Source organism: Octopus bimaculoides, chromosome 22 (genome assembly GCF_046866305.1).
Source record: "Octopus bimaculoides isolate indiv1 chromosome 22, ASM4686630v1, whole genome shotgun sequence".
NCBI lineage: Eukaryota > Metazoa > Mollusca > Cephalopoda > Octopoda > Octopodidae > Octopus > Octopus bimaculoides.
The window spans coordinates 9,109,952-9,136,516 of NC_142949.1; the positions used below are offsets into that span (position 1 = coordinate 9,109,952).

At 39.4% G+C, this 26,565-nt stretch overlaps 1 protein-coding gene across 2 annotated transcripts in view; it reads left to right on the plus strand.

Moving 5' to 3' along the window:
• Positions 1-2,705: 2,705 nt before the first annotated feature.
• The window catches only part of LOC106876830 (multidrug resistance-associated protein 1-like), a 58,169-nt gene continuing 34,309 nt past the window's right edge, over positions 2,706-26,565 (plus strand). Inside the window, exons 1-7 of one of the 2 annotated variants that reach the window (XM_089339653.1) lie at positions 2,706-3,252; positions 6,789-6,968; positions 12,395-12,523; positions 12,962-13,090; positions 16,362-16,511; positions 18,052-18,113; positions 25,701-25,832. In XM_089339653.1, coding sequence (XP_089195779.1) covers positions 6,858-6,968; positions 12,395-12,523; positions 12,962-13,090; positions 16,362-16,511; positions 18,052-18,113; positions 25,701-25,832 — 713 coding nt within the window. In that variant the 5' untranslated portion in view covers positions 2,706-3,252; positions 6,789-6,857. The remainder of the gene's footprint in view (positions 3,253-6,788; positions 6,969-12,394; positions 12,524-12,961; positions 13,091-16,361; positions 16,512-18,051; positions 18,114-25,700; positions 25,833-26,565) is intronic. The other variant, XM_089339652.1, reaches the window with a different exon arrangement.

Sequence of the window (26,565 nt, forward strand, 5' to 3'; positions counted from 1 at the left end):
AAGCAATTACTGGCATCCGCTTACAGTACCCCACCGCGGAACCCCTAACTTGCTGCAAAGGTTCACTTTCCTTATCTCTGCTGGATCCATCTGTGTCTCCCCCACCACCACCACCTGAGTACAAATCCTTGATTTTTTCCTTCTTTTTCCTTTCTTTCTTCCTCTCTTTCTCTTCTTTCGTGTTTATGTTTTCGATTTTGGATTTGCATTTTAATGTGGTTTTTTATTACGCATTATATATGTAATTATTAAATTCAAAATCTTAACTTTCCTGAAATACACATAAATAATTTTTTGAATTAATCTTGGAATATATCTTAAAATTTATCTGGTTACCAAAACCTCTGTCATTGTTGGGATCCAGTGGGAACTCGACCCCTAACCCGGCAAGAAGCTAACATTCTTCGTTTTTTTAGAATAAAATATTTTAATTGAAGCTAAAATGACTTTACGAACGATATACATATTTAAAAAAATTTTCTTTTTACCCCGCAAGCATCTTCGGTTTTATGAACATGTTTTGATAGGAAGAAAAGAAACAAAAATCATTCGAAGTGAAAAAAAGATTAAATTATCGAGAGAAAAGAAAAATCTATCGTATGTAAACACTTGTGTTGATGCTATTTTCGAGAACATTCTCAGCACATTTACGTGTTATCTTGCTCACTTTAAAAACATGCCTGCATTGAGATTTATATCAATGTGTTGCAGGTAATGTAAGCGCGGGAACGAAATCTGCTTAGCAGGTGCAAACTCAGGTGCAAAATTTATCACAAACAAGGTCGATTTTTTTTTTCAATCTTGATATTAAAACATAAGTATAATGATAATTACTGGTTTCAAATTTTAGCACAAGGCCAGTAATGTCCGGTGAGGGAGTAAATCAATTACATCGACCCCCCCCCCCCCCGTGCTCAACCATTTCTTATTTTATCGATCCTGGAAGAACGAAAGGTAAAGTTGATCTCGGCTGAATTTAAACTCAGGACGTAAAGCCGGACGAAAAGCAGCTAAGCATTTTGTCCGGTGCAGTAACGATTCTGCCAGCTCGCTGTCTAAGGTATAATAATAATAATTATGATTATTATTATCATTATTTGTACATCAATCAAATCAAATAAATCCAATAATGGAAAAGTAATGCTTCATATCAGTCCAAAAACCTTTCTACACTCGTTCGTTTTGCAGGGGGATATTCAAAGCATTTTCATTGCAATCTTAGGGGATGCGCTTGCATCTCCTGTGCCCCCTCCATCTCCACTCTGATCCTGAGCCATTGTAATGCAATTCGTAATAACTGCTGTTCGCGTGTGCAGCGAAATTCGTGGAAATGTTATTATCGGTTCTGTTTTAAGCAGACCCACTATGCTGCAGCGATATAGCTGCGAGTCACAGTGTTTGGTTGCTGGGTGATGCCTTGTCCCAGTTCAGCCCTGATCGAGCAGAACTTAAGATCAAATTCGAAAAAAAATGAATAAATTAATAAAATGGTCGGCTGAGATTCGAGAAAATTTTGGCTGCTATTACTAGCAGCTTCGAACGATCAATAAAGCTGTGGTTCTCAACCTTTCTCTCTTTTATTTGTGAACCCTTTTGATTACTATTCTATACTTATGGACTCCCATAGTCATTCAATGTTTAAAACTATGTATACCTTTAAAGAACTTTTTTTCACGAACCCTTAAAATACTATTGCAGATCCCCAATTTACTATTTTGCTTGCGTGCACTCTCACGTGTCATACGGACCCCACCCCTCTTAAGAACAAGTGGCTTAAAGGCTACTTCGTCGGCTTTTTTTTTTTTTTTGTGCAGTTTGTATCTTGCTGCAGTGGACGGAGGTTAAGAATACGTACACCACTCGCTTTCGGGCGTAACAAAAACCCTAACCCTAAATACCGGGTGTATGTATTCTTTACTTTCGCCGTTGTGGTGTATGTAATTAAAGTGTTTTGTTTCTTCTCAAATCAGCTCCTTTCGGGCAAACCTGTGACCAAAGATATTCCAGTCGAGAATGTGTGTGTGTGGTTTACGTTATCCAATTCAAAAGTGTAATAAACTGGTTTAGAGATGGAGAGAAAAAAATCTAATGCTTCGGGCCATACCATTTGTACCTCTCCGACGAAGGATACTACTCGATCTGAACGCTTCATCCTCAAGAATTACTGACGCATGGACCACTGAGTTCTTCGGATCTAAGATTACTGTTTGCATTATCTAAAGCCTTCATCCCAACTTTTCCTTAAGACATCAAGGAAAGACTTTTAGGAAGAACCAATTGCTATTACTAGCAAATCGAACGACAACGTAAAAGCGCTCTCAATGTGCCGTACACGCTGATATTGTTTTGGTGTGTGAAGTCGAAGTCGTACTCTGGGTATGTTGCTGCAGCGTGGTGTATAATATCAACCAAGGTTAAGTTACAGACGTGACCATCACGTCTTATTTCAGTATGGCCGTCGTTTCATTTCTACCTGGTCGAACAACAAAACAACCTCGTTGAAACGATACCACTGCTGACTCGTGATGTGTTTACATTGTTGATTGTGACAATAGTATCTGAGGTTCTTTTGTGTTGCTTGTTAAGTAAAGCAGCGACGGTAAACATTTAACTCCTAATTGCGGTGGACACTATTTCTTTACTGTCAAGCGCGGCAGTGATTCGTTAATTTCGCGGAGTTTCCATCACGTGGCCAATGACATATCAAGTACATCTTTACTATGCGCAACAACAAACATATTAAGATCAGTGGTCCTCAGTGGAGGACAGTCTTGTCTTCGGCTTTATACGATGGCCACCTCAGAACCACTTGCGACAATTTGCAACGATACTGTCTTCTGGGTAAAGTACCCTAATTATTAATAATATTACTACTACTAACATGTTTAATTGCCATATTACTGCTCGCGCACACAGTTGTTATACGTCGTTATATGAAACGTCAGAACGTGTTAATATTGCCGATAGACTATTAATATTTATTTAAAGCAATTTCTTTTTATAAAACCAACTTAATAATATAATTGAGTGCGTAGAAAGTCTTTTTAAATATCTTTTCGTGTGTTTTTGTCGGTAAAATTTTATACTCTAGCGTTACGAGTTAATGTTATGTGATGTTTTTATATGTTGCACCACCTTACTGAATATTTTGACAATTAAGCATGTTACAAAATACTCTACGAGGAAGAAGTTAAAGGTGTTAATGCCGTTTCGGCTTTCTCGCCTTCGTGTGTCTAATAATACGCACCTCAGGTATGAAATAACAATCTTCGTCTTTTGGGAATACAAAAAGTAATTTGGACGAGCTAATTGAAAAAAAAAAAAAAGAGCGTTATCGAAATTAGTTTGGAGAGGATAAAATGTATCATTTATATTTCTTCGTTGTATCTAGAAGCTGGTTTTATTTTAACATGAGGTTAGTTTAATTTTAATTTTAAAAAGAAACTGATTCTGCATATTTATGGTACTTCTAATACGGCCTCTTCCATTTACGTGTCTAAATTCTTGTATCCGCCTGTCCATGCCTGCCAACTTTCTGTACTAACCTAAAGTTTTGAAGGTTTATGTGCTCTCCTGACTTGTTCTTAGATCCTGGTAAGCACTGATCTAAAAGACACGATTGAAAGTAATTTCGAACATGACCAACTTTTTGGATATCTATGGCTGCAGTGAAGTCTTTTGCAACTTTTTTTTTTTCAATGGAATATGATTTGAGGGAGATTTGACTGCTATTTCTTGTGGTTCGAGCTAACACTTAGAAGTTCCGTACTCGACGTGAATATTGTAAAGTGTGCGTGTGTATTTACACACGCGTAATTTTTTTTTCTTTTTTTTTTTCTTTTTTTTTTTTTGTAACCCTAAATGAAATTTGATCCTGTCTGATCAAATGCTTTCCAGCCATGACTACCATATCTTTCTCCATGGAATCAAGAATGACATTATTCACTGCGTTTTCAGAGCTATGAAGTTTGATTTTGAAAATATAGTTGCTATTTCTAGCATGTCTATGGACCGTGTGCAAAACCGCCTGCGGCTCTCGTATATATTTATATAATGAGCATATATCCTTTTTTGACGGGTCCACATTTTTGTCTGCTGGGTTTCCTAACACCTTCTCACTGCACTCCCTACCGTAGAGGGGGTGCCTGTTACAAGAGCGACCCCACCATGTAACTGGTTGCATTAGGTTACACAGTATTGGTTTCAAACTCTGGTACAAGGCCAGTAGTTACGGAGGAGGGACCAAGTCGATTAAATCGACTCAAATACTCAACTGGTACTTATTTTATCGACCCCCGAAAGGATGAAAGACAAAGTCAACTTCGGCAGAATTTGGGGTACGATATAACCAATGGTACTTTAGGAAGGACATTTACTAGAGAATTCTCAGTTCAAAAAACCTACCTGGATCAGGTCCGTTACCTATTTTGACGCCAGGGGACTGGCTGCTTACCCTAATTCGCAATAGTTCTAAAACTTTATTATAGTATCTTTCACTTGTTTCAGTCGTTAGACTGTGGCCATACTGGGGGACCGCCTAGAAGAATTTTGAGTCGAACGAATTGACCCCAGTAATTTTTTTCCCCCAGCCTGATATTTATTCTATCAGTTTTGTTTGCCGAACCGCTAAGTTACTGGGACGTAAACAAACCAATACCGGTTGTCAAGCGGTAATGTAGGACACACACACACACACACATACATACATTCATTCATACACATATATATATTTACATACACGGCAGGTTTCTTTCAATTTCCATCTACCATATCCACTCATAAGGCTTTGGTCGTCTCGAGGCCATAGTAGAAAACTCTTGCCCAAGGTGTCACGCAGTGGGACTGAATCTGGAACCATTTGGTTACAAAGCAAACGTCTTACTTCACAGCCACGCTTATATTAATTTTTTTTTTTTTTTTCAATTTATATTTAGGCGCATGCTTGGCTTTATAGGCGCAGACATGGCTGAATGCATTGGCAGACTGGGTCTAAAATATTGGTTGCCAGGAGACTAAGGGGCCCCACCCGCAACTACAATGCTATCATTTAATTTCTTTTCTTTTCTTTTTTTTTTTATATTAAAAGTATTCTTTTCAACTGTCTAAAAACACAGCCAGGCTGAAATAATAAATGCGAGAGGATGGACCCCTTAGATACTAACATGGGGCCCCATATATGGATTCTAACGGCGCAGAGGCCCACTTGCCATCGGGCAAGCTGGCAACGTGGCCAGTCTGCCGCTGGCTGTATGGTTAAGAGGCTCACATTGCAACCACTTGGTTTTGTGTTCAATCCTATTGCGCAGCACCTTCGACAAGTGTCATTTACTATAGCTCTCTCGTATCTCTCTCTCTCTACTCCCTCATCTCCTTCTCTCTCAACACTCTCTCTCTCTCTCTCTCTCAACACTCTCTCGTCTCTCTCCCTCTCTCTCTCTCTCCCTCTCTCCCTCCCTCTCTCGTCTCTCTCTCCCTCTCTCCCTCCCTCTCTCGTCTCTCTCTCTCCCTCCCTTGTCTCTCTCTCTCCCTCCCTTGTCTCTCTCTCTCCCTCCCTTGTCTCTCTCTCTCCCTCCCTTGTCTCTCTCTCTCCCTCCCTTGTCTCTCTCTCTCTCCCTCCCTTGTCTCTCTCTCTCTCCCTCCCTTGTCTCTCTCTCTCTCCCTCCCTTGTCTCTCTCTCTCTCCCTCCCTTGTCTCTCTCTCTCTCCCTCCTCGTCTCTCTCTCTCCCTCCCTCGTCTCTCTCTCTCTCCCTCCCTCGTCTCTCTCTCTCTCCCTCCCTCCCTCGTCTCTCTCTCTCCCTCCCTCGTCTCTCTCTCTCTCCCTCCCTCGTCTCTCTCTCTCTCCCTCCCTCGTCTCTCTCTCTCTCCCTCCCTCGTCTCTCTCTCTCTCTCCCTCCCTCGTCTCTCTCTCCCTCCCTCGTCTCTCTCTCTCTCCCTCCCTCGTCTCTCTCTCTCTCCCTCCCTCGTCTCTCTCTCTCTCCCTCCCTCCCTCGTCTCTCTCTCTCTCCCTCCCTCCCTCGTCTCTCTCTCTCTCCCTCCCTCCCTCGTCTCTCTCTCTCTCTCTCTCCCTCCCTCGTCTCTCTCTCTCTCTCCCTCCCTCGTCTCTCTCTCCCTCCCTCGTCTCTCTCTCCCTCCCTCGTCTCTCTCTCTCTCTCCCTCCCTCGTCTCTCTCTCTCTCTCTCTCTCCCTCCCTCGTCTCTCTCTCTCTCCCTCCCTCGTCTCTCTCTCTCTCTCTCCCTCCCTCGTCTCTCTCTCTCTCCCTCCCTCGTCTCTCTCTCTCTCCCTCCCTCGTCTCTCTCTCTCCCTCCCTCGTCTCTCTCTCTCTCTCCCTCCCTCGTCTCTCTCTCTCTCTCCCTCCCTCGTCTCTCTCTCTCTCCCTCCCTCGTCTCTCTCTCTCTCCCTCCCTCGTCTCTCTCTCTCTCCCTCCCTCGTCTCTCTCTCTCTCTCCCTCCCTCGTCTCTCTCTCTCTCTCCCTCCCTCGTCTCTCTCTCTCTCCCTCCCTCGTCTCTCTCTCTCCCTCCCTCGTCTCTCTCTCTCCCTCCCTCGTCTCTCTCTCTCTCTCTCCCTCCCTCGTCTCTCTCTCTCTCCCTCCCTCGTCTCTCTCTCTCTCTCTCCCTCCCTCGTCTCTCTCCCTCGTCTCTCTCTTATAATGAACTAAAATAAGTTTGCTCTTACTATTGAAGTCCTTAAATGTAAAATAAATATTTCTAATTCAATCATTCAATAATGTTGCTAAACCAACCAAACGACCTTATTTTGATTTTTTTTTTTGTTTTTTTTTTTTTTTGCAGAACACTTCTTTGACATGGGGAACTGCATCATGGCCACAGTTTACCCAGTGCTTCCAGAATACCATACTTATGTGGATACCATGCTTCTGGCTCTGGCTGTGCTTACCGTTATATCTGTTTTACATTTACAAATCCAGCAGCAGTTCAATTCCATATACATTCTTGAATATAGCCAAAATGGTAAGGAATTTCTTTTGTCACGAGAATGTTTCGTCACCAATGTCATGCTGGTTGCTTCTTGGTGTTGTATTGTTGAAGACACTCATTGTATGGTTTAAATGGCTCTGTGTCTAAGTGAAGCGACTCATAAACTTAACTTCTAACATATTTATTCAAGAGAAATTGTTTGTTTGCTGATGCAGAGGAGAGAGCCATGGTGTGTCTTGTTGAAGGCTAACTGTGGCACATGTGTGAATGTCCACAGTCATGTCTTGCCCACTGTCGATTTGACTGAGTGCCCATGGTCTGTCTGCCTTTGCAGTCTGCCTTCTGTGAGTGCCCTAATGAGTTAGGCTCCAAACTCTTTTTGTAACGCAAAATGGGGAGCTAATTTTAGATGATCTGAGAAACCATATCCTGCCACAGCTTTACACTAATTGGTTAATTTATAGGTCAATCATGTGAAACTGTGGTGCTCACTCCTCCCAAATTGAATATTTCTCAGTTGGCATTCGAATCCCTACACATTTTTGGTTATTTTTGTTTTATATATTTTTATATTTCCTTCTATTCAGAATTAAGTTGGTTCTAGTAAAGATATTTACGTATGTCTTCATTGGCATTCTCATTACCTGTTAACCTTTTGGTACCAACCCGCTTGAAACCAGCCTTGGGTCTTTGTTAAAAAAAGCTTCCTGTTTTAAGGTGACTGAAATTATAACCTTCCATCAAAATTCTATGTTAATGCATGTTCCAAACATCAACTTGATATTTTTATTTTCAAGCTTAACTGAAACAAAAGCAACATATTTCAGTAAAAATGTTAACAAGAGTTACACAGTACATGGAAGGGCCCCCCCCCCCCACCATTCAGTGTAAAGCTAGGATCAAGAAACATAATGTCTGCCAGATTTAATGGTTTTTACAATTAGCAATCCAAGATATTGCTGTTTTTCATTTCATTTTAATGTTAAAAACGTTTTTGGTAACAACTATTCTGTGACTGACCTTATGATAGAAACTTTGTTTTAACCCTTTAGTAGTCAGATTATTCTGTCAAATGTAGTACTTATTTATTCACATTGTTTTTAATTAATCATCTTACATCCTTGAAATCTCAATGATGTGATTGTATATTTTCAGAATGACATTGTAGGGTAGGTGTGAGAGGACAAAACTGACTTGTTCAGGCATAAAACAAATAGAATATTTGGGCCAGATATGGCCGGTTTAAATGCTAAAGGGTTAAAGTGATTAAATTAAAATCTCCCATCAAAATTGTATCTTGTGTTCCAACCATTTGTGTTCCAAACATTAGCTTAATAATAGCAAAGTTGTTTTACTAAATATTTTCTTATTTTCATAATTTAATCAAAGGCGGTATTTCAGTTGCAACATGATAACAGAAGGGTTAAATTAAGTTCCAATCACCAACTTGATGTGTGATTTACTAAATTATTATTTTTATAATTAATTAAAATAAAAGCAATGTATACCAACAGAAACATGGTATCAGAAAGGTTAATATCCAAATCAAATGACAGCGTTTGTGACTAAATTAGTTTTCATAAAACCCTAAGAAGAAAATTATAACCTACCCTTTCTTCCTCATGACCACCACCATATGAAATACTCAAAATGGGGCCTGGAAACAATTAATGCAGAAGGTGAAATGGCAAATAAACATGGGAGTCCTCTCATCAGCCATGAGGATCAGACTGCAGCACAGTTTTGGTGCATTTTAAGTCTGGAGACTTCAAATTTCATGGTAATGCTTGCCTGATTGCACTAGTGACATAGGGAATATCAGTGAGGTTGAGGGATGCACAAGGACTAAAAGTGGAGGGGATAAACGCGCACACTCACTCACACGCACACTCACTCACTCACTCACTCACTCACTCACTCACTCACTCACTCACTCACACATGATAGACCTCTTTCAGTTTCCATCTGCCAAACCTACTCACGAGAATTTGACCAGCCCAGGGCTGTAGTAGAGCCTTTTATCTACTGGTTTCAGTCATTGGACTGTGGCCATGCTGGGGCACCACCTTAAAGGGTTTGGTCAAACACACATACATATACTATGTGTATATATATATATATATATATATATATATATATATATACGTACATGTTGTTATTTGATGTTTAAGGTTAGTGGACAGTGGTGGAACATAAATGCGATATTTTACATATCCCCACAATAAAAAAAAATCACACAACAACGATCAGCTCGGTGGATCGTGATATGCGGATACGTGTCTGGGAGGAATTCTCTTGTCACATTGATGTTGCCCATGCTGCAGCTGGTAGCCATATTGAACACTTGTAAGACAGGAAATAAAAGAAGCTTGTGAGTAAATACTTGGGACTTAGCTGGAGTTTTCTATTGTTTTTCCTTATTAAAATATTGCGTAATGAAATCGGTTCATTCAGTTTGAATAACCCTGTATATATACACACACACACATACATACACATGCACACACTATGGGCTTCCATACAGTTTCCATCTACCAAATTTGCTCACAAAGCATTGGTCAGCCTGGAGGTGACAGTGGACATCATTTGTCCGAGGTGCTGTGAATTGGAATTGAAACCCAGAATTCAATGACTTTAAAGTGAGCTTCTCAACCATGTGGCCATGATTCCACTTATATAACATTACTGACGAGGATGCATGGAATAAAAACAAGACAAATAAACAATCACTTACTTGAATAAAGGCTAGTAACAGGAATGGCATCCGGCTGTAGAACAATGCTTCAAAAATATGTATTTGTTCGACTGATTCTGTTATGGATGAACAGACAGAACGCAAGCAAACTATTTCTAAAAATAGTTAAACAAATGAGCTACTTTTGTAGAAATGGTGGATAAAAAGTGACTTTGGTAATAACAATATAACTTTTTTAAAGTGTTATAATTGTCACATTACTGAAAACTGGGTCGTTGGAATTGCTTGTACCTCATATCTCGACATTTAGTGTGTTCATAATTTCCAATGCTTTGCGAGTGAATTTGGTAGATGGAAGCTGCAGAAGTTCATCATTTTACACACACACACACACAACCAGTGTTTGTTTATTTCCATGTAGCTTAGCAGTTCAGTAAAAGAGACTGACAGAATAAGGACCAGGCTTTAAAAATAACTACTAGGCTTGGCTGTGTGGTAAGGACCTTACTTCCCAAACACATGGTTCTGGGTTCAGTCTCACTGTTTGGCACCTTGTGCAAGTGTCTTCTACTACAACCCTGGGCCAACCAAAGCCTCATGAGTGGATTTGGTAGACAGAAACTGAAAGCCCATCATATATATATATATATATATATATATAGTGTGTGTGTGTGTGTGTCATTTAACGTCCATTGTCCATGCTGGTATGGGTTGGGACAGTTTGACCAGGGCTGGTAAGCTGGAAGGCTGCACCAGACTCCAGTCTGGTTTGGCGTGGTTTTCTATGGCTGGATGCCCTTCCTAATGCCAACCACTCCGAGAGTGTAACAGGTGCCTTTACATTCCACTGGCACAGGTGCCACTTGTGTGACACCAGTATCTGCTACGACTACAATTTCACTTAGTTTCATGGGTCTTCTACTCAAGCATGGCATATTGCCTAAGGACTCCATGAGGCCCAATGCTCGTGTGTGGTGGGTGGGGATCTTAGTGTCTGTGTTTCTCCCCACCACTGCTTGACAACCGGTGTTGGTGTGTTTACATATTCATAACTTAGCAGTTCAGTAAAGAGCCCTATAAAATTAGTAACAAGCTTAAAAAGAAAACAGTACTGGTCTAAAAAGTTCAACATAGTGCTCCAGCATGGCCGCAGTCCAATGACAGAAACAAAAGATAAATATCAGATTTTTTTTTTTTTTTTCAAAGTTCACTTCTCTACTGCATGGTTTTCAGTTCAGGCCCAGTGCATGACACCTTGGGCAAGCCATCTGGTTCGCCACTCCTCAGTTAAATCGTCCAACCCATGCAAGCATGGAAAGCGGATGTTAAACGATGATGATGATGATTATTATTATTATTATTATAGGTGCAGGCATGGCTTGTAGGTGTAGCTGTGTAGCATACTTCCCAACCATGTGGTCTTGAGTTCAGTCTCATCGCATGACACCTTGAGCAAGTGTCTTCTCCTATAGCTTTGAGCCAACCAAAGCTTTGTAAGTGGATCTGATAGACAGAAACTGAAAGCTGTATATTTGTGTGTACCCTTGTGTGTACACATGATTGTAAACGGGCATTGCTGTTATACAAGCATTTGGGGGTAGGGGTCAAGTTTTTATTTTTCCATTTCTAATCTGTGAAAAAATGTGTCTGGCCACAAGGAAATATTACCTTACTCAGAAACTGGCATGGAAAAATAGATGTTAAACTTTGATATATTAAATTTCCTCTAATGATGTGGAGAAATTTCAGTCTGATTAATGTATTATAAAAAATGTGATGAAAGTATTGTAGTGGTGATTCAAAACTGAACTGTTAGGTAACCGGTCGGACATCACTCCTAAACCACACTAGTTTCATGTGATTGGTCTATCAAGCAGCCAATTGGCATCAAACCATTGTGTGATTCAGTCTTTGAGAATCTTCTGCTTTTGGTGGTAATTAATTTCAGAATATTGAGGAAGCTGAGCAATGAGTGTCTCCATTCTTGCCACACCAGACGGTATGCATTTTTACCAACCAGACAACCCAGGAAGGCAGCTAAGACAGATGACAGGATCCTCTGTCACCACGAATGTAGCACAATTGTTTCCAGTCATATTCAGCATGCTAGTGGAGGCACAATGGCCCAGTGGTTAGGGTAGTGGACTCGCGGTCATAGGATCGCGGTTTCGATTCCCAGACCGGGCGTTGCGAGTGTTTATTGAGCGAAAACACCTAAAGCTCCACGATGCTCCGGCAGGAGATGGTGGCGAACCCTGCTGTACTCTTTCACCACAACTTTCTCTCACTCTTACTTCCTGTTTCTGTTGTGCCTGTAATTCAAAGGGTCAGCCTTGTCACACTGTGTCATGCTGAATATCCCCGAGAACTACGTTAAGGGTACACGTGTCTGTGGAGTGCTCAGCCACTTGCACGTTAATTTCACGAGCAGGCTGTTCCGTTGATCGGATCAACTGGAACCCTCGACGTTGTAAGCGACGGAGGGCCAACAACAACAATATTCAGCATGCTACATGTTGCCATATCAACAACTGACCATAAACTCCTATTATGTAATTATTGCCACTGCCATCTGTAAAAGACCAACACAGTTTGTCTTTGTGTGATTTGAAAATCTGTTAAATGTTTGAGTGTTGTTCAATTACTTCTTCATACATCCCAAGAAATATATTTTCATTCATCAACTGGTCATCACCACAGACCAGACCACATCAGCATAATTCATCTACCGTTTTTTTTTTTATGTTCTCCTTTTTATTTACAGACATTCCTAGTTTTTCTAATCACCTTCGATATAGTCAATATGAGTACTGTACTTGACAATGACCAAATGGAAACCCTCTTGGATATAAAAGCCTTACTGATCGGATATGGACTAAGAATAGCAACATTTGTAAGTATTGTGCATTTGTGCATTACAAACTTTTTCATTTTCATTCTTCACTGACCTTAAGGTCATCTTTTAATCTTTAGCACACTGTAGGTGCATCATGTCACCATATGAGTTTTCTCCCCTGTAGTAACAGGGTGGTAGCAGGGGAGACAATTCTAGAGAAAATGCAGTGTGCTTAAGGTTAAATTCAAGCACTTTAGCTTTGCATTATGAGTAATCTAATCCAGGCATATTCTGGTGAGGAAAATTCAGAAATATGAAATGGCTTCAAAGCCAAAAGTTCCAGAATGTTGCACCAGTATATTGTTAGCACCACCCTCAGATTTGCTAATAATGTAAATATTAGGGGTTCAGGCATATTGCAACTTTTACCTTCATTGAATTTCATGTGCTATTTATTTTGATTATAATTCGATAAAATTTATTCTTGTTTTATAGATTTTGTCACTGGTTCTGGTGTGGATAGAGAAGAAATCTGGTTTTTTAACATCTGGTGTACAATTCATCTTTTGGTTGTTGTCTCTCCTTTGTCAAATCATTCCATTTTATAGCCAAATTATTCTGAAGGTAAGTGAAATGTTTAGATTGATATATTTTTTACTGCTGGGTCTCATTGTACCATCTGTTGATGCATGTGCAGAAGTTTGTGTGTGTGTGTGTGTGTGTGTGTGTGTGTGCTTGTATATGCTAGATGATCTTTGGAGCAGCTTTTGTGCCACTTTGGAATTATCGGTATTGTATGAACTTGATGTTTGAAGATTCACCATAGGCATAGGAGTGGCTGTGTGATAAGTAGCTTGCTTACAAACCACATGGTTCCGGGTTCAGTCCCACTGCATGGCATCTTGGGCAAGTGTCTTCTACTATAGCCTCGGGCCAACCAAAGCCTTGTGAGTGGATTTGGTAGACAGAAACTGAAAGAAGCCCATCGTATATATGTATATATGTGTGTGTGTGTATATGTTTGTGTCTGTTTGTCCCCCCAACATTGCTTGACAACTGATGGTGTTGTGTTTACATCCCCGTAACTTAGCGGTTCGGTAAAAGAGACCGATAGAATAAGTACTAGGCTTCCATAGAATAAGTCCTGGGGTTGATTAGCTCGACTAAAGGTGGTGCTCCAGTATGACCACAGTCAAATGACTGAAACAAGTAAAAGAGTAAACATTTGGAAGCAAGGCTTAATGATGCTTAAACCTGGGTTGTTTTGAATATCTCGTGATAAAAGCATCAAACCAACCAAAGACTGTATACCAATAGTCCTCTTGAAATCACTGGTGTCATTAGACAGAAATTCAAGCAGTTTACAGGACATTGCTGTAGAGGTAGGCTAGAACTTGTTAGTAACATTGGTAACTGAAGAAATCCATCAAGGAAATGTGTAGGAGAGCTGAAGGTGGCTGTGGTTGATGAGACCACAAATGGAGCCCTTCTATAGGAGAAGAATAGCTTGATTCTTGCTGCCCCATTCAGGTGAAGAGTGCAGAACCAAGGTGCGAAACGTTTGTGACGCTGAGACACCTGTTGACGATATGGAAGGCTTCCCAGCATTACAATGGATTGAGATCTTGCAAAACTTCTGAGTAACTCCTGCAATTTCTGCGAGGAGCAAAGCATCTCTGATTATTCCACGTACGCACGCACGCACGCACACACACACACACACATACACATACACACACACACAGAAATAACTAAAGAAAAGCAGCTTGGAACTAGGCATGGCTGCTGAAATTAGCTCAAGATGGCTATGCTTGATAGGAGACAACAAGTGGAACCCTTTCATTGGTGTGAAAGGTAGCTCAGTCCTCACTACCCCACTTAGGTAAAGTATACATACCAAGGAGAAAAATGCTTTTGACCCTGAAATACCTGCTGACGATACGAGACATTTTGCAGCATTGCAATGGCTTCAGTAGAACTTGGAAAATCTCTGAAAAGCTCCTACGGTTTCTCTGTGGATCAAAACATCTCTGATGTTTATTTCACCTGCATCAGCTATTTGCAAAAACCTTCATCGATCAGCAGACATGAGATGTTACTCTGCTGACAATCCCCTCCCATCAACACTTTGTTGGACCATGATACCTGGTGTAATAGTTTGCCTGAGCATGCTCCGATTTACCTGATGGAACTTCAGTCTAATCTTCAATACTGCACAACTCAGATATTCTTGAGCACTGTTGAGATGAATAGTTTGGCTGTGCCCCAGCAAGGCTGCAGTCCAATGACTGAAACCTGCAAAAAGGTGTACGTTTTAAAGAAGCTATTCTTATTTGGCATTTAGAACCACAATCTCAGTACTTTTATTTGCTTTTCACAATTAACCTTTACTGTAGAATTCATCTCTGCTCATTTTGCAACAGTTTAGGTGTTCTAAAGCATTTACTGCTCATAGAATCTTTTTCATGAAGGTATGGCCATGTGGTAAGAAGTTTGCTTCCCAACCACATAGTTCTAGGTTCTGTGCCACTGTATGGCATCTTGGGCAAGTTTCTTCTAATAGCCTCAGGCCAACCAATTTATAGGAATGTAAATGCCAGTTGTCAAGAGGTGGCGAGTGACACACACACAAATGCGATGGGCTTCTTTCAGTTTCCATTTACCAGATTTACTCACCAGGCTTTGGATGGGACTGAACCTGGAATCATGTGGCTGGGAAGCAAACTTCTTATCACACACACACATACATACATATGCGACAAGCTTCTTTCAGTTTCCATCTATCAAATCCACTCACAATGCTGTGGTCAACCTGAGACTGTAGTAGATGACACTTGCCCAAGATACCATGTAGTGGGACTGAACTCAGAACCATATGGTTAAGCAATGTGCTTACCATACAGCCACGCCTGCAACATGTTTTTATAGAAGACTGAAACGGAATGAAACTGCTTCTCTGATGGTAACACTCACTTACAGACATCACATGTTATCAGGACAAAGACACACACACACACATAGCTCCACGTACCCTCGAAAAACAACTTATTAAAGACTATGTAAAGCCAAAAGAAATGCCCAGCGCAGTCTAATGAAGGCTAGTGGACCAAAACTTTGAAGTCACTTTCGTTCCTTTTCTTAAAGTTTAATAAACATTTTCTCTACAAAAAAATGTATTATTCTTAAGTTTGTTAAATTGGCCAAATGGTTAGGGTATTGCACCTGTGATTGGTAGATCATGGGTTCAATTCCCAGACTAGGTGATGCATTGTGTTCTTGAGCAAAAGACTGTATTTCACATTTCTCTAGTCTACTCAGCTGTGAATAAGTAACACTGTGACAAAATAGTCTTCCAATCAAGGGAAGTGTTGGCCGGCATGCCTAACCAGTATGGTGGCATCATTTGAAGGCTAAAACAATGCAAAGTGCATTGTGACTAGTGATGTACAACATCCAACTGTCTGGTCAATACCATGATACTGTGATTTTTAACTTAACATAAAAACAAACATTAAAATGCATGTGCACACACACACAATGAGCTTCTTTGAATTTCCGTCTACCATATCCACTCGTGAGGATTTGGTCAACCCTGGGCTATAAAAGTTTAGAAGACACTTGTCCAGAGTGCCACACAGTGAGACTGAACCTGTAAACATGTGGTTCAGCACTGAAGAAATATCTTGTTTCATATTTTTGAACCTTTCCCTTCTGTCCCAAAGTCCTGATTTTCATATCCTTCCTTCTATTTTAGAATTCTGTGTCTTTGATTTACTTACCTGTCTGTTCCAGTGCTATGGCTCATTCAGCCCTCAAGCTCTTTCTATAACTCCTCTCCTTTATTCCAGAATTATTGTAATCCATTATAATCCAGTTCCATTTTTATATATTTCAGGATTACAACACAAATTTATTTAGGTTTATCATGATGTGCCTCACTTTTGGACTGACAGCATTGGAATTGATTTTGTTTTGCTTTGCTGAAAAGTTTTCATACGATAGCCGAGGTTACTATGAATTACATTCCAATGAAGATCTTTCTGCTGTAAGTAAACTCCTCAAGTAATATTCTTTGATATTTTGCCACTGTTACCATTATTACTATTATTTCTAATTAAAAGGCAGCAAGCTGATAGAATCATTACCATACCAGGTGGAATGTTTAGTGGCATTTCATTCATCTTCATGTTCTCAGTTCAAATTCCACCAAGATCGACTTCGCCTTTCATCTTTTTGGGGGGTCAATGAATTAAGTACCAGTTGAACACCGGGGTCAGTGTAATCAACTAATCCCTTCCCCCTCAAAATTTCAGGCCTTGAGCCTTTAATAGAAAGGATTATTATTATTATTATTATTAAGGCGGTGAGCTGGCAGAATCGCTAGCACGCCAGGCGAAATGCTTAGCGGTATTTCGTCTGTTTTCACATTCTGAGTTGAAATTCCGTCAAGATTGACTTTGCCTTTCATCTTTTCAGAGTCAATAATTTAAGTACCAGTTGTATACTGGGGTCGATTTAATCAACTAGCCCCCTCCCTAAAAATTTCGGGCCTTGTGCCTAGAGCAGAAAAGATTATTATTATTATTATTATTATTATTATTAAGGCGGTGAGCTGGCAGAATCGTTAGCACGCCAGGCAAAATGCTTAGCGGCATTTCGTCTGTCTTTACATTCTGAGTTGAAGTTCTGCCGAAGTTGTCTTTGCTTTTAATTTTTTTAGGGGTCAATAAAGTAAGTACCAGTCAAACACTGAGGTCAATGTAATCATATTCCCATGCCTTGAAATTGCTGATTGTGCACTTGAAGCTCTAACCATTGAGCCATGCACCTTCACTGGTATCAAAAGTATAGACTAAATCTCTCCCTTCAAAATTGATGGCCTTATGACTAAAACAGAAATCATGAATTTTAAAAGGTGGTGAACAAGCAGAACCATCAACATGTCACTGTAACCTTTCCAAAACTCTCTTTGATTAAACTTACTTTCTTTATCAGTGACCCCTAATCACTTGTTTTCACAGCTTTCCTCATCTAATACCTGTTGGAGGCAGTGAGCTGGTAGAATCCTCAACATATTGGACGAAATGCTTAGTGGCATTTCTTCCATCCTTTTGGGCGTGTTAAACCAAAACATACTTGCCAAGTACTGGGGTCAAAGTAATTGGCTTTTATCCCTCTAAAAACTTGCTGGCCTTGTGCCAAAATTGAAATTATCCTTACCAAATGCGAGTGAGGTCAGTTCTACCTTTCATTCTTCCAGGGTTAAAATAAGTACCGGTTGAGCACCAATCCCTACAAAATTTCAGTCCTTATACCTATGCTAGAAAGAATTATTATTAAGGTGGGGAGCTGGCAGAATTGTGGGCATGTCGAACAAAATGGCGAGCAGCATTTCGTCCACATTTACATTCTGAGTTCAAATTCTCCTTAAATCAACTTTGCCTTTCATCTCTTTGATGGTTGATAAAATAAGCCCCAGTTTAACACTGGGATCTATGTAATCAACTTACCCCAACTCCTCCCAAATTGCTGTCCTTATGCCAAAATTATTATTATTCCTTTAATTTCTCTTTTTTTTCTTTTAGAACCCCTGTCCTGAAGATACAAGTTCCTTTATAAATAAGATGTCATTCCATTGGTTAACAAGGTATTTTCAAATTTTTTTTTTCCTTTTCTATGTTTTTTTATTATAATTTTGTTTGAGAATAATGAGCGCACACAGGGATGTGCAGGTGCATGCGCAAATGCGGAGATGCAAGCACAAGTTTAGGCACAAGCACAAAGATGCACACAGGCACACACAGATGCATGCATATGTGCATACATGCATGCACGCAAGTATACACACACACACACACGTGTATGCACACAGGCACACACAGATGCATGCATATGTGCATATACACACGCACTCAAGTATACACACACGTGTATGCATGCACATATATATGTTGGGCTTCCATACAGTTTCTGTCTACCAAAATCCTCTTAGAAAGAATTTCTTAGTCTATAACTATTTTAATAAACACTTGCCCAGTGTTCTGCAGGGAGACTAGAACCGGAAACAATATCATTACAAAACAAACTTCTAAACTACAGAGCCACGATTTTGCTTAGAACTTTGCATATAACTAAAGTATTATTTTAGGTCTCATTTTTAGTGTATATGTGTTATTTTTTTTATTTACTCTTATCCATTTTTATTATGTTGTAAAAATTTAAGAGCTTAACTCTTGTGCTATTGCTGGTGTTTCCCCCCCCCCCCCCACTTTTGTTTTCTTGTTGTAGAAGTGGGTGGATATTAATGGTTGAGTAAAGAATATTGAATGAGGGCGTGTTTTAGTTCAGTTCAGACGTACCAGTCGATATAGAATTTATGTCAATTATTTCACAACAAGGTTTGTGTTGTTGTTGTTGTTGTTGTTAGTTTTTACTTGCACAAAGAACAGTGACACACATAACAGCTGACTTGATTGTGTTCGTATATTCAGGTATCAAGGTTGCATATCTCATGGCTTCGTTCATTCACCTGGATATATAAGACGTGTGTACATACATACATAGACATTATGCATACTTACTCAGTGTCAGTCTGCCATACACACTATATATATATATATATATAACACAATCTCACTAACACAAATATACATGCACACACTCACTCACAAATATATATATACACACTCTCACTAACACAAATATACATACACACACTCATTCATAAAAATATATATATATACTCACTCACTCACTCACTCACTTACTCACTCACTCACAAATATATATATATAAACACTCACTCACTCACAAATATATATATATAAACACTCACTCACTCACAAATATATATATATAAACACTCACTCACTCACTCACAAATATATATATATATATATATAAACACTCACTCACTCACTCACAAATATATATATATAAACACACTCACTCACTCACAAATATATATATATAAACACTCACTCACTCACTCACAAATATATATATAAACACTCACTCACTCACTCACAAATATATATATATAAACACTCACTCACTCACTCACAAATATATATATATATAAACACTCACTCACTCACTCACAAATATATATATATATAAACACTCACTCACTCACTCACAAATATATATATATAAACACTCACTCACAAATATATATATATAAACACTCACTCACTCACTCACAAATATATATATATATATATATATATATATATACACACACACACATGCATAATATATATTTACATATATATATATATACGTATCACATGAATTATTTATATACACACTTGTCCGCACTCACAGACACTTGTACGCACACGCGGGCCCATGTGTGCACACACAGACCCTCATATGCACATACAAACATGCATCTAAATATAAAAATGTCATGACCCAAATGCATTCATATACAACAAGACGTATACAACACATGGTAGTATATTGATTTTCAATTGACAAAATCATTCAATCTTTTCTAGTTTTGTCCTGATTAAGCAGAAAAATTGATGTCATCTTGTCAACATTATATTAACCACAGATTCTCTTTGTCTGATAGGGTCCCCGCCTCCTGTCTAATGTTTATATTTTTTTCTTTTCTCTGATATGTGAAGGCATATCTCAGAGCTCTATCGATAGTAATGTCACTATAGAAATGAGGAAGAAATAGTTAAAACCTGTTAGCAAAACGTCAAGAAGTGTCAATAGACATTGCGAGACTGAACTGTTTTGTTTACTATGACTACCTCATGTGGTGGCTTCTTCGACCATTGTTGGTGTGTGTGTGTGCAATCGTAGCAGTTTTAAATTAGTCATATGTGTATCATACTAAATGTATATACACCTTTGACAAGCAAGAGACTGGTTTCTGTCAGATAAAATCACATTCCCGAAATGTGTCACATATGCCATTAAATATACACTATTTTTCACCTCTGCCAAACCCCAAATATCATCCAAACCCTTACCCCCAAAACTCCAATTAAAGAACTTCTTGTATTATTATGCTTTACAATATAGGTTCTTAAAGGGGGCACTACCCCACCCCCCCGCCGGTGGGCACTGGTGTCTAAGGGATTGGTGTGAGGTTGGGGGTAGAGAGAAAGGAGGCATTGGGAAGAAGGCAGTGGATTGGGGACGCTATGAATTTATATAGTATTGTATAAAAATTATATGTGGGAGGTGCGTGGCTTAGTGGTTAGGGTGTCAGCACCATGATCGTAAGATTGTGGTTTCGATTCCTGGACTGGACAACGTTTTGTGTTCTTGAGCAAAACACTTCATTTCACGTTGCTCCAGTCCACTCAGCTGGCAAAAATGAGTAATGCTCCGATGGACTGGGGTCCCGTCCAGGTGGGGAACGCATACGCCATTGAAACTGGAAAGCTGGGCCCATGGGCCTGGCTGGGCTTTAAAAAGGGGACATTTATTTATTTTTTTTATACAAATGCTTCATAATATATATAAATTAGTAAAATATAAAATATTTATTTATACATAAAAATAGGGGTGGGGATTCTGAGGGTATAATGTGGCTATGAGGTGGAGCAGTGATCCAAAAAGTTTAAGAACCTCTGCTTTACACTCTGGTTCTTCATATCATCATCATCCAGTGTTTTAAATATGGGGTTCGTCCCCCTTAATGGGGGTGGCCGTATCTACCTCAATGCCACCCCAACCTTTGGGCTGGGTGGTACCCATCCTCCTTTGTTATCATGAGGCGTTTTTGGAGCTGGATTTTCTACAGGGAGCATGCCCTTGCTTACCCCCCAACCTCAGTTCCTAGACAGGAGTGGTCCTGAGACCGAGGCCTCTCCCACGATTTTTAAGAAATGTGGTGAAAAACTAGCTCAAGAAGGCAGAGATGCTACTCCTTGAGACCCCTTTCACCAGGAATACAAAAACAATCTTCGGGGGTTGAACTCACAGGGCCCTGGGAGGACAGACTTGATATTTGCCACCATGTGAAGAAAACAAAATATCAGGACTTAGTTGGTGAGAACCTTGTCAAGGGAGGCACACAGCCCCGTTCCCCATTGAAGTCAGCTTCCACAGCTTTCCGTCTTGGTCAATACACTATTTCTTGCAGAAGCAAAGAAAGCCATTGAGAAAATTATAGGCAGGGCAGCTGAAGGTGGCTGTGGTTAATAAACCACAAGTAGAACCCTTCCATAGGTGAAGACTAGGGATCTTTCTGATTTGGCGGGCGCCACTTGTTTTTTTTAACGAAACACTTTCAAACTTGGGACACTAGTAGAATGTGTCATATAAAACATCTTTTACTCTTAGTGTTGTTGAGAAAAGTTTATATTTTTAAAGTTATTTCGTGTTAAAATTGTCGTATTTCGATAATTTCAACCAATCACTGACGTCTATTGAGGTGAAAACAATTGCTGCTGTGGATTGTCAACAACATGTTGTGGCGGTGTAATGAGATCTTTTCCCTTGAATAAAATTAGTGCCGTTGTTTGTCAACAACATCTATCGGCGGTACTGTTATGACATCATTCATGTGTTTGTACTGGTTTTAGCTTTGGGGTTTTAGGGTTATGAGTACTTTTGCCAAATTTGGTGAAAATCTGTTCAATACACTGCCACAAATTTTTCACCTGATTTGGCAAAAGTACTCATAACCCTAAAACCCTAAAGCTAAAACCAGTAGAAATGCATGAACGATGTCATAAATAACAGGACTGCCGATAGTTGTTATTGACAAACAACGGCCCTAGTTTTATTCAAGGGAAAAGATCCCATTACACCGCCACAACGTGTTGTTGACAATCCACAGCAGTAATTGTTTTCACCTCAATAGACGTCAGTGATTGGTTGAAATTACTGAAAAACGACCACTTTTAACGTGAAATAACTTCGAATATATACATTTTTCTCTGTTCTATTAAACAAAATATACAAGTATATGAAGTTTTAAAATGTTTCGATAGAAAACGCACTAAATAAAAAATGGTGTCCGCCAAATCAGAAAGATCCAAGACTAGTTCAGTCCTTACTATTCCACTCAGGCGAAGAGTACGAAGCTGAGGGGAGCAGAACACTTGTGACCCTGAGATATCTGCTAGTGATAAAGAAGGGTTTACAATACTGCAATGGATTCAGAAGGGCCTGCAAAACTTCTGAGTAGCTTCTGTAGTTTCTACATGAAGCAGAGCATCTCTGATGTTTATTTCACCTAATCCAGACTTTTAGCCCAGTGCTGCCACTCTGCCCATATTGTTTCTGTTGGCATTAAAAACTGCAAGTTCAATCTCCACGTGGCTACAACCTTAGGAATTTGGAAGGCCTGCGTAGACTCTTATCATTGCTTTGCTTCCTCCTTTGACTACAAAACAAACTAGAAAAGCATTCGGAGAGCGCAGATCTCTGCCAAGCAGCTCATTTTAAGATAGATACGCGAGTAAAATTACTAATAGAGAAACGAAAATAAACTTTGAAAACAGCAACGCCACCATAGGTTAGGTGGAAATGATGAACGTGTTTTCAAGGGAGATAATCAAAGAACTTAACATTGTAATACTTCATGTAAAGTAAATATAACAAAAGAAAAATCCTTCAAGAATCCATAAAAATTCCCGGATCACTACCAAAATTTCATCGTCAGTTCCTTGTGTCATTACCAACTTTTCCTGCAAATTTCATCAAATACTGTTCACAACTTTTTGAGTTATTTTGCACACAGACGGACAAACCAACACCGATGAAAACATAACCTTCTTCCTTGGCGGAGATAATAAAATCAAGTAAAAAGGTTATGGACCAAAATAAAACAAGTTTTAAGTGACAGCATGTTGTTAATTGAGTACAAATATTTATTTTATTGATAACATGATGATAAAAGGCTGAAATAAAGCTTGAGCTAATGTAAGAGAATTAAAAACAAGAAAATCAGGAATGTTAATCATTGTGACGAAGTAAACACGTTTAAGTAAATATATTTCAACATGTGGCTGTGTGGTAAAACGTTTGCTTCCAAACCACATAGTTACAGATTCAGCTCCACCGCGTGGCACCTTGGGCAAGTATTTTCTATTCTAGCCTTGGGCTGACCAAATCCTTGTGAGTGGATTTGGTAGATGGAAACTGAAAGAAGCCCGTCGTGTATATGTATATATATGTATGTGTGTGTATATGTTTGTGTCTGTGTTTGTCCCCCCAAATTCGCTTGACAACCGATGCTGGTGTATTTACATCCCTGTAACTTAGCGGTTTGGCAATAGAGACCGATAGAATAAGTACTAGGCTTCCAAAGAATAAGTCCTGGGTTTGATTTGCTCGACTAAAGGCTGTGCTCCAGTTTGGCCGCAGTCAAATGACTGAAACAAGTAAAAGAGTAAAAAGAGAGTATGTGGCTGTGTGGTAAAACGTTTGCTACCCAACCACATAGTTACAGGTTCAGCTCCACTGTGTGGCACCTTGGGCAAGTGTTTTCTATTATAGCCGTGAGCTGACCAAATTCTTGTGAGTGGATTTGGTAGATGGAAACTGAAAGAAGCCCATTGTGCATGTGTTTTTGTATGAGTATTTGTCCTCCCGCACCACCTGACAGCTGGAGTTGCTGTGTTTACTCCCCATGAGCCAAACATTTTAACTTCTTTACCTCACAGCCGTATCTAGTTAAGAGAAAATAGATCAAAGCCAGCAATTCTTTGAAGTTTGTCAAAAACAATAACTCGAAAAGCACATTTCAGAACAATTCTTTTGTAAAAGAAATGGAACGAATGATAGCAAAGGAATTTTTCTCTTGATTTTCACTTTGAGCCCTATATCAAATGTAATGCTTATTTAATCATACTGTCTTTAATTAATCATGCATTATAATGATGTGTTTGGTTTTAAAATGACATTGTAGGATAGGTGTGAGAGGCTGGATCTGGCTAGTTTGAACATAAAACAGGTAGAATAGTTGGAGCAGATTTGGCTGGTTTAAATGCTAAAGAATGACACTTTTAGCATTCGGATTACTATATAAAATGTAATGCTTATTTAATCATGTTTTTTTAATTAATCATGCATTATCTCATTGATTTGAGATTTTGATGTTTGCTTACTTTTAGAATGGTGGATACGCAATGGCCCAGTGGTTAAGGTAGCGGAGTCGCGGTCATAGGATCGCGGTTTGTGTTTATTATGCTGGTGTGTTTATGTCCCCGTCACTTAGCGGTTCGGCAAAAGAGCCTGATTGAATAAGTACTAGGCTTACAAAGAATAAGTCCCGGGGTCGATTTGCTCGATTAAAGGCGGTGCTCCAGCATGGCCACACTCAAATGACTGACACAAATAAAAGAGTAAAAGAGATACAGTTACAACTGTGATCACACATTTGATGGAAATAAATAGATGTGATTCAAGAGGAAACAGCTGGGATTTACCCTAACTACCTACATATGTATATATTGTATTTCTTTTAAGATTGTTTGTGTTGACCCTTGGCAGATTGCCGTTATAGCTCGGGGTGGGGAAACTTTTTAGTACCGCGGGCAAAAATTTCCAAGAAAAAAGGGTCTGCAGCAGGATCACAAGTTCTAACTCTTATATTTGTGTAGAACTTGTATATCATCATCTTCGTCATTGTTTAACGTCCGCTTTCCATGCTAGCATGGGCTGGACGATTTGACCGAGGACCGGTAAACCAGATGGCTACACCAGGCTCCAATCTGAATTGGCAGAGTTTCTACAGCTGGATGCCCTTTCTAACATATATCTATGTATAATTCGATATACATTAATAAAGATAAATTTAACATATTAACACGTAACATCTTCATTAATGCCACCACCGAATTTAGGACATTTATATTACATATGAGGTATTCTATAGTTTACAGATAGTGTAGTTGGGTCTCAAGGGGGTGGTACAAACCTAGCAATATGTGTTTTATAATGAAAACAAAATTTCCATTCAAATAGCAATTGCCAGATGAGTTTCTGTTCAAGTCTAAATGTTTTAAGTCGTAGTGGAAAGATGACCTAGTGTCGCAAAGAGGTTTACGAGTATTGTATAAATTTTATAATTGAAAAGTTGACTATATTTTGTACATACGAGTATTCCAGCCTGCAGGGGGTTTCCCCACCCTTGTTACAGTTTGTCAAGCCCTACACTGTTACTGCAGCCTGAACCATTCGAGTGGTTTGAGCAAGCTGAAATGTAAATATTTGAGTGCTTTTATTTGATTTTATTTTTCTCTCTTTCTCTTTCCAGATTGATCATAGATGGTTACAAAAAGAGTCTTGAAGAATCCGATTTGTGGGATCTACCTAAACATTTACAATATAGTCGAAGTGTTCCGGAATTCAAACGTTATTGGGCCAAAGAATTATCAAAGCAAAAAATGTAAATCCTCTTTTGTTTGTTCTTTTTCTGAAATATGTTAACCACTTTGATTTTAAATCCATTTTATATTTTCCAATATTAAATATATTAGTAAGACAACAGGGCAATGCTGTTAGTAGGAAAGGTTAGAAAGACCGCGAGCTGGCAGAAACGTTAGCACACCGGGCGAAATGCTGAGCAGTATTTCGCCTGTTACGTTGTGAGTTCAAATTCCACCAAGGTCGACTTTGCCTTTCATCCTTTCGGGGTCGATAAATTAAGTACCAGTTATGCACTGGGGTCAATGTAATCGACTTAATCACTTTGTCTGTCTTTGTTTGTCCCCTCTGTGGGCAATAAAGAAATAAGGAAAGGTTAGAAAAGTAAAGGAAGAGGATGAAATACTGTAACTGAATACATTAAAAGAGGTTAAGAGAAGTGAAAAGCAGTTAACAAGAAAAAAGAGCTTCCCTTAATTTATTCAGTTAGAACATTCCACCCTCCTCCTTCACCTTCCCAACCTCTTTTACTAATGGTGTTATTCTGTTGTCTTACTATACTATACTATACTATACCATGTTGCCTGACATACACCAGCACATTATATTATGACTATATAGGGCTCACCAAACTACAGCCCGTAGGCTGGATCAGGCCTGCGGGGTCGGTTCATCCGGCCCGCCATCGCATTGTACCTTTTGTGTAAGTACCTGCAATGAGAGTTCATTTGCCGCTGGTGCGACATCAGTGTTTG